Source organism: Mycteria americana, chromosome 3, assembly GCF_035582795.1.
Source record: "Mycteria americana isolate JAX WOST 10 ecotype Jacksonville Zoo and Gardens chromosome 3, USCA_MyAme_1.0, whole genome shotgun sequence".
NCBI lineage: Eukaryota > Metazoa > Chordata > Aves > Ciconiiformes > Ciconiidae > Mycteria > Mycteria americana.
This window is the reverse complement of record NC_134367.1, coordinates 17,418,716-17,433,240: the sequence shown is the minus strand read 5'-3', so window position 1 is coordinate 17,433,240 and position 14,525 is coordinate 17,418,716. Positions and strand designations below refer to the sequence as shown.

Here is a 14,525-nt window from a genome sequence, read left to right as displayed (position 1 = left end):
GAGTCGAAGTCCTCTGTGGGAGACAGTGCTGGTCCTGCTGGGGAATGAACTTGACAGGTCGGCAGCTTGAGGTGACCAGGATGAACAATGAGATGAACAAAAATGTAAAATGTGAAAGCGTGGCATCGAAATGTAACTCCAAATGTAGCATCTTGCAAGAAACAGTATTTGTACCACCTCTGTAGTGTGATAGTGCTTCTGCAGTGCTGTTTCTTTGAGAGGCTCCCACCTGGAACCACATGGGTTACAAGTTGTCTCTTTGTTGTCTTTCTGCTTTCCTGGTATAGGAAATCCAGCAACCTTTTGAGGGAACAGAGAGGGAGAAGGGGGGACTTGGACTACCTTTTGCCCTCTGTTTGGATGGTTTGCTTGGTACATGGGAGACCTAGGTTTGTCTGTTGGGGTGAGTGGCCAGACCATTCTCCAGCCCAGTTTAATATCTGAACAAAGTCAAGTAGCTCACTTGGAGAGATGGAGTGAACTTCTACTACTCTGTGAAACTAGCTGTTTCCTCAGGGTCCAGGCCCTCATCTGAGAGGTAGACTACCTAGGTTGAAACTCCTCTACCACAGGAGCTTCTCCCTTTGACCCTGACTACAGAGTACCCTTGTTCCACAGCAGATGTGCTTTTAAATGATGTAGGAAAGCTACAGCCCTGTCACTGCCTTCACTATCCTCTATTCCAATCTTTGGTCTCTGCAGTTTCTGATGTCAAAGTGCCCATGCTTCCCTCACACAAACGTACGGACATCACCATCTTCAAGCCCTTCATGGATCTAGACACTCAGCCTGTCCTTTTCATTCCTGACGTTCACTTTGCAAATCTTCAACGTGGGGCTCATGTAAGTAAAGCTCATGGGTGTGGGGATGAGGAGGCTACGGGATGTATTTGCAAAAAGCCTGGGATGCATACATATGAAATGCCAGACTGTCTGTATTGATGCTGTAAACAAATACAGGCTGAGTCTCATGTGAGCAAGAGATGTTGCTTCTAGACGCATTGGCTGGAGTTAACTGGGGATGTTTTCTGATTAAATTATTTTCCTATGAACTCCTGTTTCTGTGAACCTGAAAGGATTTTCCACAGCATCTCCAGCCGAGAGTTCATTGAATGAACTGCAGGCTGGTTTTCTCTTGTAAAGTCCATTGGGTTCCTGGTGTGCTGCTGTAGGCCGTGGTCTCCTCCAGCCTGCTGCTGCAGGCTGAAAATCCATTCTGTGGAACTGGCAAGTGTGTCAGCTCTGTGATCTGCTGCCAGAGTGCCCTGCCTCAGCGTTCCTGGAAAGTCCCAGCTGACAGGAAACTGGAAGGGAAAAAATTAGAGTGCAACCAAGTTTCAAAATCTTGAACTTTCCTGTGCTGGGAGTTCTGGCACGCTCTAACATAAACCTTACTTTTTGAGAGTATTGCCTAAACTCCCAGCAGGGATAAAGAATAAACTTGTATCCGTAAGGCTGACTTTTCCCCATGTTCTCCTATGAAGGCTCTAGTGCTGAGGTCTGTCAGAAGACTCTACGCCAGTCCAGATAGAAAGCTGGTTAGCTTTTGTATGTTCCTGTCTCTCTCATTTGAGGTAGTTTAATTTCTCTTTATGAAAAAAGGTAAAGAAGATGCTTACTGACTTTTGGAAGATTGAGCCAAAGTGTCATTTGATACAGGCTTGAATACAGGTCATTTGATACAGGCACAGGGTTGAAAGATAATAAGAGGAAATTAGTTCTAGTTCTGAATAAAATTTTCAGAACCCTAAGTGCAAGTATTATTTGTGTATTAAAATGAAGGCCAATGTTTATTGCTTGGACCAAAGCATCTTACTTTTAGTAGTGTAGTTGTGGCTGGCTCCCTACTGATAGCCTTGGTTTCCCCTATGGTCCTGTACTGATGTGCTTACAAGTGAGTTGGGTGGGTGAGCCATATGCATATCCCTTGCAGCTCCTGCTGTGGACTCAGGGGTTTCCTCTCCTTTAACTTGATGCTGTTGGACCTCTGATCATGCAGGTTGCAGCAGGGTGGTTGTTCTGTGCCAGTGATTCTTTAATGCAAACAAAGCTATTGCTAAGTCACTATTAACAGATAGCACTTAGAGGGATTGGAGAGCATTGCTGACAAGACCATGTTAACAGCAGCTGATGGGTCTGTCCTTATGCAACTTTGTTTTGTAGCATTCAGAGCCCTTTGTAGTGTTTTCCGAGGACTGAGTACCACGTAAGGTTCTCGCTAGGTAGCTAATTGAGCGTGTGTTTTTCTGCATATGCCAAGAAAATCTCCCCTTTGTTTTAAAAGGTCCTTCCTGTTGCTTCAGAAGAACTAGAGGGTGAAAGGTAAGAGCTGCACTACTTCAGCCTACTGAAGTCTTGCCCTCAGACAGAGGGGTAAGTCCCTGTAATTGCACCACTGCTAACTTTTTGCCCTGTCAATGACAGCTCCAACCTGAAGAGAGGAGGCTATATTGGTGAAGAGGACTTTATTGCTACTCCAAATAAGATGGCCAGAATAGAAGAACCAAAAAGAGGTATTTTCTTCTTTCAGAGACTGAATTATTGGAGATAATGATAGAGAGATGCATCTGAGGTTGAAGAGTTGTTCTAATTTATTTTGGAGTATACTTTAGCCTGATTTTTTTTCTGGCTTTGAGTAGTAATAGAAAGAGTTTGTATATCGGGTTGTAGTTCAGCTCCACAAGTCTTTTACAATGTCAGAATTTCTGGGTTTTTCTGCAAACTCAGACACTAATTGGCTCTGAACCTGTAAGGAAAGAGACTCAGAGGAGGTGAGCAGCTTACCAATCTCCTTGGTGGATTGAGAGGAGGTGGGGGAGAGAATTCATCATGTAATCCACTACAAAATACTTTGGAAATCTTTTCTAGGACTTTAAGCAATGAATTCCAAGAACTGGTTCAGGGTATAAAACTGTTGCATCTTTCATGGTGCTAGAAAATGGGCTATTCACCGCTGAGAGCCAAACTGAGAGCATATTCTGCTTATTTTTAACTTGTTGTCAACCTCTGCAATTTGCTGTGGGATTGGATGTTGCTGTGGTGATGTGGAAGGAGATGAGAGGTCCCTTTGGAGATGGTGTAGAGGATTACCTGCCTGGTGACAGTCGTGTGTGGAAGGACCACAGCAAAGCTTAAAGGATTAAAAGAGGAGGATTAAACTTGTGATGCAGCGAAGGTTAAGTCTAGCAAGTCTGACCTTAATGACACTTCTGTTGTCTGCATAAACTAGTAAGAAAGGATGGATTTTATAAAAGGAAATTAGACTTGTTTTTTCTTGTTGCTGTATTCCATAAAATGAGACCCATGGGATTTTCTCTCCTTTGGCTGGTGTATCATCCAACCTGTGCTGTAACTGAGAGTGTGTGTGCTGTCTTCATTTTTTAAATCTACAGTCCTCCTTTTCTAAACCTGCCTTTAGCAGAGGAAATCCATCAAGGCGCTGTGCTGTCCTGAGTTCACCTTGTTCAATTAGATATGCCAGTAATCGTTCTGTGTTGCAGGTGTGTCAAAGCTGTGGCTGATGAACCCTTGTAAACAATCCAGGCTGCAATACCTAGTCATTAGAAGATGGATTAAAGAGAGCAAAGCTGTTAAAGTCCAAGCTTTCTTGCTCTCATGGCTTATTCCTCAGCATTAAGGCAGTTTTTAATGAGGCTGATGTTACATACAATGACTCTCTGCTAGCTTGAGAATGCTAGGGATGCTTACCTAATTGGGTTTCTTATTCTTTCGTTCCCCTCCTAGCAGGAGACGAAGTCTGCATTGTATGTCAGCTGTGGCGATATTAGTATTACTGAAACATGGTAAGGGATAGGAAGAGAAATGAGATGGCATAGAAGGAGCAGAGGACTGTACAAATAAATTATTTAAAAATGAGGAGGTGGCCAGGATGGCTTCACCTGCTGTGGTAGCATCTGTCAAATCATTTTATTGTGCAAAGTCTTACGGCAAATGACCCGTGAGATACGGAGGGACCCCTACCTCAAAGAGATAGTCTCAAAGCTCTGTGTTTTGTGTTCCTCCTTTCTGTGTTTCAAATATGACCTTTTTTCAAATAATAGAGAAAATATCAAATAGAGAGAAATGTCAAAGTATTTGGACAATAAAGATGCTTGAGCATGCAGTATTTCTGTGTGCAAAAAGTATGTTTTGAGCTAACCTAGCTATGCATGTTCATGATGCAGTCTTCAATGTATATTGAATGTATATATGTATATCTCTTCATAAGATCCTCAATGTATGTTACTGTGTGCTTAGCTACCATCACATACAGATCTTTTCTGAGGAGCAATTACACAGTTAATTCCTCTCTCCAATTTGCTTTTCAGTGTTGCTGTATGTCCGAAAAGAGTCAGAGGAAGTCTTTGATGCACTAATGTTAAAGACACCATCTCTGAAAGGTCTAATGGAAGCAGTAAGTAATAAGGCTGTTTACAGTCGTTGCCTCCAGTTTGAGAAAAAGCCAGTGTAGTCCCTGCCTGTCCAGTCCTTATACACTGGACGGTCACAGGAGCTAGGCTCTCAATCGCAGCTTGTGTCCACATATTCCTGCTCTTCTAGATAAGAAGCATAAGGCTGATTTCCTTTCAATAACATGGAAATTAATGTAAATAATGTTTTAATTCATTATTAAGGGACTTCAGGAAACTTCCCTTTTAAGTACCTTGCCCCACATCTGTGGGGTCTGGGTGTAAGAAGGTGTTTCTCAGCCTTTCTGAAGATCCAGGTGTGTCAAGCTTGATGACTGGACACCTGAGATAGTCCCAAAATGACAGGTGCTGCTGGAGAGAGAGCCTTCTAGGCTTGCTTCTTATGCAGGCTGTGCTTTGGCCAAGCTGCGGAAGCAGCTGTGTAGGTCTTTTCCTAGCTGCATCAAAAAATGGTCAACAGACTCCCACTGTGGATGTCCCTCATGTCAGACAGGGTATTTTAATTAGAAGATGGAGTGATTTCCAGAATGTGTTCAGTGGCTTGGGTTTATTTCATAGAATCATTGAGGTTAGAAAAGACCTTTAAGGTCATCTAGTCCAACTGTCAACTCAACATCTCCATGCCTACTAAACCATGTCCCGAAGTGCCACGTCTACATGTTTTTTGAACTTCTCCAGGGATGGTGACTCCACCACCTCTCTGGGCAGCCTGTTCCAATGCTTGACCCCCCTTTCAGTAAAGAAATGTTTCCTAATATCCAATATAAGCCTCTCCTGGCGCAACTTGAGGCCATTTCCTCTTGTCCTATCGCTTGTTACCTGGGAGAAGAGACCGACCCCCACCTCGCTACAACCTCCTTTCAGGTAGTTGTAGAGAGCAATAAGGTCTCCCCTCAGCCTCTGTGCTTCTCCAGGCTAAACAACCCCAGTTCCCTCAGCCGCTCCTCAGAAGACTTCTGCTCTAGACCTTTCACCAGCTTCATTGCCCTTCTCTGGACACGCTCCAGCACCTCAATGTCTCTCTTGTACTGAGTGGCCCAAAACTGAACACAGTATTTGAGGTGTGGCCTCACCAGTGCCGAGTACAGGGGGACAATCACTTCCCTAGTCCTGCTGGCCACACTATTTCTGACACAAGCCAGGATGCTATTGGCTTTCTTGGCCACCTGGGCACACTGCTGGCTCATATTCAGCCGGCTGTCAGTCAGCACCCCCAGGTCCTTCTCTGCCAGGCAGCTTTCCAGCCACTCTTCCCCAAGCCTGTAGCGTTGCATGGGGTTGCTGTGGCCCAAGTGCAGGACCCAACACTTGGCCTTGTTGAACCTCATACAATTGGCCTCGGCCCATCGATCCAGCCTGTCCAGGTCCCTCTGTAGAGCCTCTCTACCCTCAAGCAGATCAACACTCCCACTCAAGTTGGTGTCATCTGCAAACTCACTGAGGGTGCACTTGATCCCCTCGTCCAGATCATTGATAAAGATATTAAACAGAACTGGCCCCAGTACTGAGCCCTGGGGAACACTGCTTGTGACCGGCTGCCAACTGGATTTAACTCCATTCACCACAACTCTTTGGGCTCGGCCATCCAGCCAGTTCTTTACCCAGCAAAGAGTACACCCACCTAAGCCATGAGCCTCCAGCTTCTCTAGGAGATTGCTGTGGAAGACAGTGTGAAAGGCTTTACTAAAGTCCAGGTAGATAACATCTACAGCCTTTCCCTCATCCACTAGGTGGGTCACCTGGTCGTAGAAGGAGATCAGGTTTGTCAAGCAGGACCTGCCTTTCATGAACCCATGCTGGCTGGGGCTGATCCCCTGGTTGGCCTGCACATGGTTGTTGAGCGTACTCAAGATGAACCGCTCCATAATTTTCCCCAGTACCAAGGTCAGGCTGACAGGCCTGTAGTTCCCCGGATCCTCCTTCCGGCCCTTCTTGTAGATGGGTGTCACTTTGGCAAGCCTCCAGTCATCTGGGACCTCCCCTGTTAACCAGGACTGCTGATAAATGATGCAGAGTGGCTTGGCAAGCTCCTTCGCCAGCTCCCTCAGTACTCTCGGGTGGATCCCGTCTGGCCCCATAGACTTGTGAGTGTCCAGGTGGTGTAGCAGGTCATTAACTGCTTCCTCCTGGATTATGGGGGATTTATTCTGCTCTCCGTCCCTGTCTTCCAGCTCAGGGGGCTGAATTCCCTGGGGATAACTGGTCTGACTATTAAAGACTGAGGCAAAGTCTTTAATAGTCAGACCTTCAGTCTTTCAAAGCCTTGTTTGGGGGCCTCCCCTCCCCTTTCATAACTTAGGAAGAGCTCCAAGTCCCAGCTTCTGAGTGTGCTTGAAGACTTTTATATATCTGTGCATACGTGCGTGAAATTGCTCTCTGGTACTTGACTTCCAAAATAGCCTTCCACTATCCCTACTGCTGCAGCGCTGCAAAGGAAATGCAGAGCTTAACTCGGAGGAATGGTGTAATGTTTGGCATGAGCTCAAAACTGATGTTTCTGGCTGCCTTTTTCTGTGACTAATGCCTCGTCGATGCTCAGAGGATAGAGGCTTTGGGGCTGTACAGCCAGGTCCTGCCATTAGCTTTGGGACCCAGAGATGGGTCTGTAACCTGAAGCACTCTCTTCCTGGCTGTGTGGCTTTGCCAGCACAGGCAGGCTGGAGGTGGGGGCTAATGGGGAGGGCGATTGAAGGCTATGAAGTCCTCCCTTACCCCGTGGTCCTGAAGTGAAGCTGTACCTTTGTGGTTTCACTTGGACTTCTTAAAGCAAGGAACCAAGAGCTCACAACTGTAGCTTGGAGGAAACCCCCTGTGTTTTTGTATCCTGAAACGGTGTATTGGTTTGGTACTTGCTGTCGATGTGATACAGCAATTTGCCAAAGTAAACTAGGCTTAGGTTACTGACCTTATGACTTTCTGGAGGTTTGTACAGTGAAGCACCATAGTTAGTGGCTGTGGTTTCACGCTGAGGTCACCCGGCTGGGTAAGGGGAACATTTCTGATCAGCTTGTGTCCTTAGCAGCAGAGGTCTTCACTGTGTTGCTATTTTCTTCCTGCACCAGCCGCTGTGATGACTATTTTTCACTTGATCCCTCTGACACTGAATTTAAAAATGGTTTTTGGTATGCTAAGAGAACAGAGAGCCAAGAGAGGATGAGAACCAGGGTGTGGGGTGTTTTTTTAATGCGTGGGCTTTTCGGTGTGGGAGCAGGGGGTTGCAGTATGAGAAGTCAGTGGCCAGGTTTAGAACATGATTAAATTTTTTGCACAGAAGTTGGCAAACTGCAGAGGAGTGGTTCTCATCTGTAGGTTTATGCTGTAGTTCAGGATTTAGTATTGCCTTTATAGGGCAGAGCAGTTGTTTTCATCTGCAGACTTTTTTTTTTTTTTTTTGTTCCTTTCTGTAAAAAGTGGAAGAAAATGCCAGCAGTCTCCTTGCTTCACCAATGCTTGCTTTCTTTTGTTCTAGATATCTGACAAGTATGATGTTCCTTTTGATAAAATAGGAAAAATCTTCAAAAAATGTAAAAAAGGGTGAGTAGCTATGCAGCAACTGTCTGAGAATATGAACTCCTTTTTTCAAACCTGTAGGCAAATCTGCTTTGTAATTCCTCCATGCACTGCACGTATGCAGATGCCATTTGTGGATATGTTTTTGTGCACGCAACATACGCACATTCCAATGTCATTCATAGAGCTGAAGACCGGAAGGGTCCTATAGAAATATGTAGTCTGGCTTCCTGGGTAGATAAAAGTCATGGAACCTCTCTGAGTTAATTGGTATTTGAACCAGAGTTGACCATGTCAGAGGAAGAAGAGTTCAGTTTGTTTAAAGACTCCCAGTGACGAAGAACCTACTTCAACCCATGTTAAATTGTTCCAGTGGTTAACTGTACTCACTATGTCTGCATTTGGCTATGATTGCTAAACGCGGTTGTCTTTTTGTGGGCTAAATCGAAGAGAACTTTATTGTGAAGTGCCTATTTCCTACAGAGGCCACACTCCACCGTCTTTTTATTTTGTAGCATAAATAATTGAGTTTCTGAACATTGTCCGCTTTTGTCTTTCCTTTTAATCTCTCAGTAAGTTTCTTGGTTTTTCTCTAAAGTCACTTCAGCGTCTCAGCCCCTTCCCCAAAGCCACTCTGCCAGAACATTACATCCTTTAATCGCCTTTGGAATGTAGTTTCAAGAGTTGTACTTTCAGAGCAGAATTACCCCACCAGAATAACTGCAAAAGTTTCGAATTGATGGTAGCTAAACCACTGCTAAGGACAGCTTTGTGTGTGTGTGCACACACACTTACATGCGTGTGTGCACACAAACACACAGGTATTGACCTTTCTGGCAAATAAAAGAAGTGGCCAAGCATCGGTGGTTTCTTCCCTACAAGCTCTGTAGGGTTCTGTGCTGATTGTTTATAACTGTCAGACAAATCAGTTCAGAGCCCCAAGGTTGCCCAAGTGTCTGCAGCTTCAGAAGGATTTCTGCCAGTTCCAAGATCTCTCTCCTTCCCTGGTCCAGGAGCCAGACTTAACCCTTTCGTTCAGATCCTAGAAGCTCAGCCGCAACCCTTGGTGGCAGGTTTGGGTAAGGACAGCTAGATCTGCTATAGGAAGCAATGAGTCAGAGAGAGGTGAGCAGGGATCTTGTGTTACCCCTGGACAGTCCAGGCTCTCTGAGGTTTGAGGGCGCCTTTGCTGTCTTTGGCATTTAGAACTGTAATATATCCCTGATTTATTTTATTTTTTTCAGAATTCTGGTCAACATGGACGATAATATCGTGAAACACTATTCTAATGAAGATACCTTCCAGTTGCAGATTGAAGAAGTTGGAGGATCTTACAAGCTCACTCTGACCGAGATCTAAGATCACAGATCCTCTGTGGATTTTAAACAAGGTCTCAAGTGAACATTTTCCCATAATCTAGTATGTTGGGCAAAACACTAATCACCTTCTCCAGAAGAAAGTCAGGTGTTGACTTGTTCTGGGGAGCAGAGCAGTGGTTTTGCTTAATACATTTGTGTTTCTGTTCTTTCCAAAGAACGTTGTAATACTCATGACCTTATTTGCACTTGAAATGAGCGAGCAAAGATCAGCGATTAATAGAGAGCGTGTATAAAACAGTAGTAAATACGGGAGGGGAAAACTCCTGGAAGGTGGCCTTTTAGACTGGTGATATCTTATTTATCTATTCAGCAACCATGTTTGAGCCCGTATCGGCTAATACCATTTTATTGAACTGTTTTCTGCTAGGTAGAGCTGCAGAACTACTAATTGATACTAGTAGGCATTGCATGCAGGTTGGAGAAAAGTCTTTATAATGTTTACTCTTGAACAGGGCAGACTGTTGAAATCACTTGTGTCATTTGGGGGGAATGTAAAACTGCCTTGCTTATGAAGAACTCGCCTTAGTAACTGTGTGAACTCTCATCAGATGAAGCTATATTGTATATAAGTGCAATATATTTTTGAAGGTTTGTAAATGTGTACATACAAGTGATATATAATATATATAAAATATGGTGTTCTGTATATACCGTGAATATATGCAATGAAGCCCATCTAAAAGGATGCCATATACGGAGAAAACAGATATTTAACATAGCTATTTAAAAACGGACAAACCCTTAACATGCACCAAAGGTGAGCACACATTTGTACATTCATGGAAGGCACAAGAGGCCTGCTTGTTCAACATGGATCTTCCTGTGTGGAAGGAAAAAGGTGCCGGTTCTCCCCTAAACCCTCCTGTACAGCCAGGCGATGGCAGTCCTGGCTTCTCTTATGAACTGCCAGTTTGAGCCCTGAAACGGCTGCGTACTGGTGCCCTGGGGGTCATTTGGGCCGAGTCCGAGAGCTGGGTCCCAAGAGGAGCTGAGCAGATGCAGTTTCCTTGAAATCTCACTTCTGGGGGTCAGGAAGATGGTCTCCTGGAGGGTGGATTTTTTTTTTTCTGTAGCAGTGTACTTAAGGCTCAGCTGGATGCTGCCTGCAACAGCAGGTCAGGCTGGATGAACCCATGGGTCAGAGCCAGCTTGCCAGGTCCTAGGATGTCAACAACTGGAAGTGCACAGGCAAGGCTTTTGAGAGAGGAGGGTGGCATCCTGGCTTAGCAGGCCAAGCGTTAGCAGGGACTAGGGGCTGCAAGCAGGTTAAGCGTTCCTGGTGTATGTACATCGCATTGACCCGCTGCTGAGGTGGAGAGACCAAATAGGGGCAGCTGGTAGCAGGCGTCCTGAGCCTAGCCCCAGCTGGGAGTGCCAGACACCTCCAAAAAATACTGCTCTGCCGTAGATTGTACAGTATTTACTCATTGTGTGCATGTGCTTATGAAGGAAAGGCACCCTCTGGTTAGTAGCAAGTGGGAGAGGAACATTTAAACAGCAGCACTTGGCTCTAAGGCAAAAACCTGCATTACAGGGTGAGCAGATGAGCGTGAGTACCAGGTCCAGTGTCACTCAGTGCTTTTGTTAGGGATCTGGATAATGAAAGAGAGGTTTATAATGTGCAGCCCAAAGCTGCACGTGCCTCGCCTAGGACATGAAGGTCATTCTAGATAGGCTGGAGAAATAGTCCGGAAAAGTAGGATATGATTCTACTTAATGGTTAGTGATTCTACTTAATGGTTAACAAATCGTAACTGAATGTTGTTCAGCTGTCTCATGCTGCTGTTTGGAAGAGGAAGGCAAATGCCGTGTTGAGTTGATAAACAGGAGCCTGGCCTGCAAGAAATAGGAGACCCGCCTTTTGCTCTACTTGGCATTGCCGAGGCCTCCGCTGGAGCGCTGTGCCCTGTGCTGAGCCCAGCCCTTCCAGCAGAGCCTAGTCCTATCGGATGTCCCAGAGGCCAGACCCGCCTGGTCCTTCAGCTAGAGCTTGTGGCTTCCGAGGAGGAAGGGCTGGGTGAGTTGCCTGGTTGAGGGGTCATCTTCGGAAGGGAAGGTTGAGGGGAGCAGCCTCCCAACACGTGGACATGTTCTCCCGGTCCATCGCAAGCACAACAAGAAGTAGCGGGCATAAATTGCAGAAGTTCAGGTTAGGTGTTAAGGCAGTTTTCTCTAGTGAGAAGAGCAGGTTGCTCAGGGAGGTGGCAGAGTTTGGCATTGGAGGTCTTTAGAGCCAGGCTGGGTGGACATGGCTCTGGACTGTCACAGGTGTATTTGATTCTCCCTTGGTGCTGAGACTAGGTGACCACTTGAAGTCCCTCCCCACCATATTTTTTAAGAATTTACATGAAATATAGTATTTTGGGATTTGCATTTGGACCAATCCCGAGCTGGTTCATAGACCGCTCCATTTCCCCGTCCTCCCTCCTCCTCCTCCTCCTCCTTTGATGGGCCCCACAGAGGCTTGCCAGCGTTCTGCGCACCGCGTGCTCCTCTCTTTGCTCTGTGGCTGGAGTTGAGCAAACTCCACGTGGATGCATCTATGACTGTGGGCATGTGGATGGAGCCTGTGGGCTTGAAGCCAAAGGAGAGAAGCCAGCCTGCAGCACGGCGCTGAAGAGACTTGGCCAAGACATGCCACCCCACACAGGAATCCACCGCCTGCAGAGCAGCCATGGGACTCGTACCCAGCCGACACCAACCTGCCACTTGGGCTTCCCTTCATCAGTCACGGGGAATAATGTTACTATGGCAAGGGAATTTTTTTTAAACCTGATATATAGAATACATATATTTACACATTTTTATTGAAAATGGAAGTTTTATTACAGAAACTCAGTGTAGGGTCAGGGAAGTAGATTTAGAGTCTCCATAGAGGTAGGATTGACATGAACGTTATTTCTTTTTACTGCTTAATGAAGTATGTGAACTAAATCTGTCGATTGTTTTCCACTATAACATATTCTGGGACACGGGTCTTATAACAGTAGCAGCAATGTCATGTATGTTTTATGAAACTGATTTTTTTTTGGTTTTGCCTGCTGTTTTTTAATTGAGAATGTATTTTAAACCAAGCTATTAAATTTTATATGTTCATTTCTAATGAGTCTTTTATCTAGTAAATGCATCTGCCCTTGCCCCTTTGTTTTTCCTTTGACAGGGGATCTATAAAACAAAACATCAGTGATTGTTTAGTAGTTTCTCCTCTTTGCAGAAGAAAATAATCCTAATGCCAGCCTTGCTGTTATTCCTACATAAGCCATGGTTAGTCCCATTCTCATTCCCTGCTTGATTTCAACCAACCTCATTCATTTTTGAGCGTGGGGAAGCCGTGTAGCCTTGTGTTTTAGTAGGACGCTTTCCTTTGGCAGTAAAACAAAATGAAAAAGCCATTGGTAAGCTCGGATGCCTAGTGGGTCAGTGATGCCCGATGGTCTCTGCCGGAGGTCGAACAAAAGCGTCGGGGGCATTGCTGCCTTCTGCGCCCCGTGCAGCACTGGATGGGGTCTCCTGTGGCTGCACCTGCGGAGAGGGGAGCTGTGGCTCGTAGCAGTGCCAGCGGCTCTCCCTGGCTGCCGGATTCAGGGTGCTTCATGTAGTCGCCAGCCCGTGACTGCTACCGGGAACGGTGGGTCTTTCCAGGAGGAGCTGTCGTAACCGGCACTTCCCAGGCGGCACGGGGGACCACCAGTGAAGCTGCAGGCATTGACTTTCCCGATATGAAAACTCTCTAAAGTTCTCTGGAATAATCCTAATGCTGCTGTTGCTGTAGCGTCTGGAGAGGTGTTTGCCTCCTCTTTTTCACTGTTAGAAAATGTCTCGACAAGCTTTTGCTTTAGCTGGCTCCCCAGCCCCTGCAGCGGTTGCAGGGCGCTGCCCTGGGGCAGCTCCTGCGCCAGCACCCTCCCAGTCGCTGGGCTTGCATTGGCATGCCCAGGGCTCGGTGGGGAGCAGCGTGGGAGGCGGAAGATTTCTGGGATAGAAAAAGGCAGGTAACGCTTTTTATTTATTTACTCACTTATTTTTAGTTCTGGTATGGACACAAACTCACAGAGTTTGTGTCCCAGATGTAGGAAGATGCTGCAGGATGTTCCCCAGCAAGTCCTGGGGTGCCTTGGGTGAGGTGCCAGGTGATGCCGTGTCATCTCCACCCAAGTCGGTGCCCTCTGAAAGGTTGAGCGGGGTTTAGCCCCCATACAGGCGGTTTGTGGCGTGGCAGCCATCTCACAGGAAACCTCAGCGTGAGGATGGACCCGCTGCAGGGCTGGCTGCGAAATGGCAGCAGCTGCTGCCTCTTCGGGCGTGTGACAGCGTCGTCTTCCCAAGCCTTTACGCAGTGTGCGTGTGTGCGCCTACGCCATCCCTCCTCCTGCCACCCCGTCAGCCCTTTTCTGTTCATCTAGTGAATTTAAAGAAAGGGTGTTTTTAAGCAGCTGTTACCTGTGGCAGAGCATCAGTGGATGTAAAAGTGAACTCCCAAAGATGCAGCTTTGAACTCGCAAGCCAGGCAGCCTTACAGGGAGATCTATGCTGCTTCCCTGGGGCATGAGTCGGGGCTCTAGTATCACAAATGTTTAGTTAAGCTTTTAAGATCTGATCTTTTTTTGTATGGGAAAGCTGAATTCTGCAGCTTATTCAAGGATCTTTTGTCTATACAAGTTAATTGGAGGAGCTCTTTCTCAAGACTTTGCAAGAGCATGGAGCTTACGTGCTCCTCTATTTGGTTGGTTTATTTTATTTGTTATTATGATTATTAAATATAAGATGATACTTAGATGACCCCTCAACTAGATGAATTACTCTAATAAAAAAATATGAGCTCTTATAACTTGTTTTGCTACCTTGTCCTTGGGCTACCCTACTACACCACCAGTGCTCCTCATTGGGTACCTTTGCATAGTTCACAATACTGCAGAAGGGATATTTTGGCTTTTCTTTTCTTCTTGGCTAATTTCAGTAGCTGCTGTGGCCGGGGTGGTTGCGGGTTTTTTGGTGCGTTTTGCAGTTTCTTGTTTGCACAGGGCGATGCTCCATTACCCCATCGATCTGTTTGCCTGTGCACACAGCTTGTGGATGGATGGCGTGCCCACTGGCTTAAGCGTTATTTATTTTGCCGCCTCTCCAGCACGGCCATCCTGCAGGCTGCAGATGCGTGTGCAAATACCAGCTGGTGACCAGTGTCAATGGTGTTGGACTTGCATGCTCCC

The 14,525-nt window shown here is 46.1% G+C and overlaps 1 protein-coding gene across 3 annotated transcripts in view; it reads left to right on the top strand.

Moving 5' to 3' along the window:
* GRHL1 (grainyhead like transcription factor 1) overlaps positions 1–12,369 on the top strand; it is a 47,679-nt gene extending 35,310 nt beyond the window's left edge. For all 3 annotated transcript variants that reach the window (XM_075497965.1, XM_075497964.1, XM_075497966.1), the window contains exons 11-16: positions 703–842; positions 2,284–2,321; positions 2,424–2,512; positions 4,328–4,413; positions 7,899–7,963; positions 9,184–12,369. In XM_075497965.1, coding sequence (XP_075354080.1) covers positions 703–842; positions 2,284–2,321; positions 2,424–2,512; positions 4,328–4,413; positions 7,899–7,963; positions 9,184–9,298 — 533 coding nt within the window. In that variant the 3' untranslated portion in view covers positions 9,299–12,369. The remainder of the gene's footprint in view (positions 1–702; positions 843–2,283; positions 2,322–2,423; positions 2,513–4,327; positions 4,414–7,898; positions 7,964–9,183) is intronic.
* Positions 12,370–14,525: the final 2,156 nt, after the last annotated feature.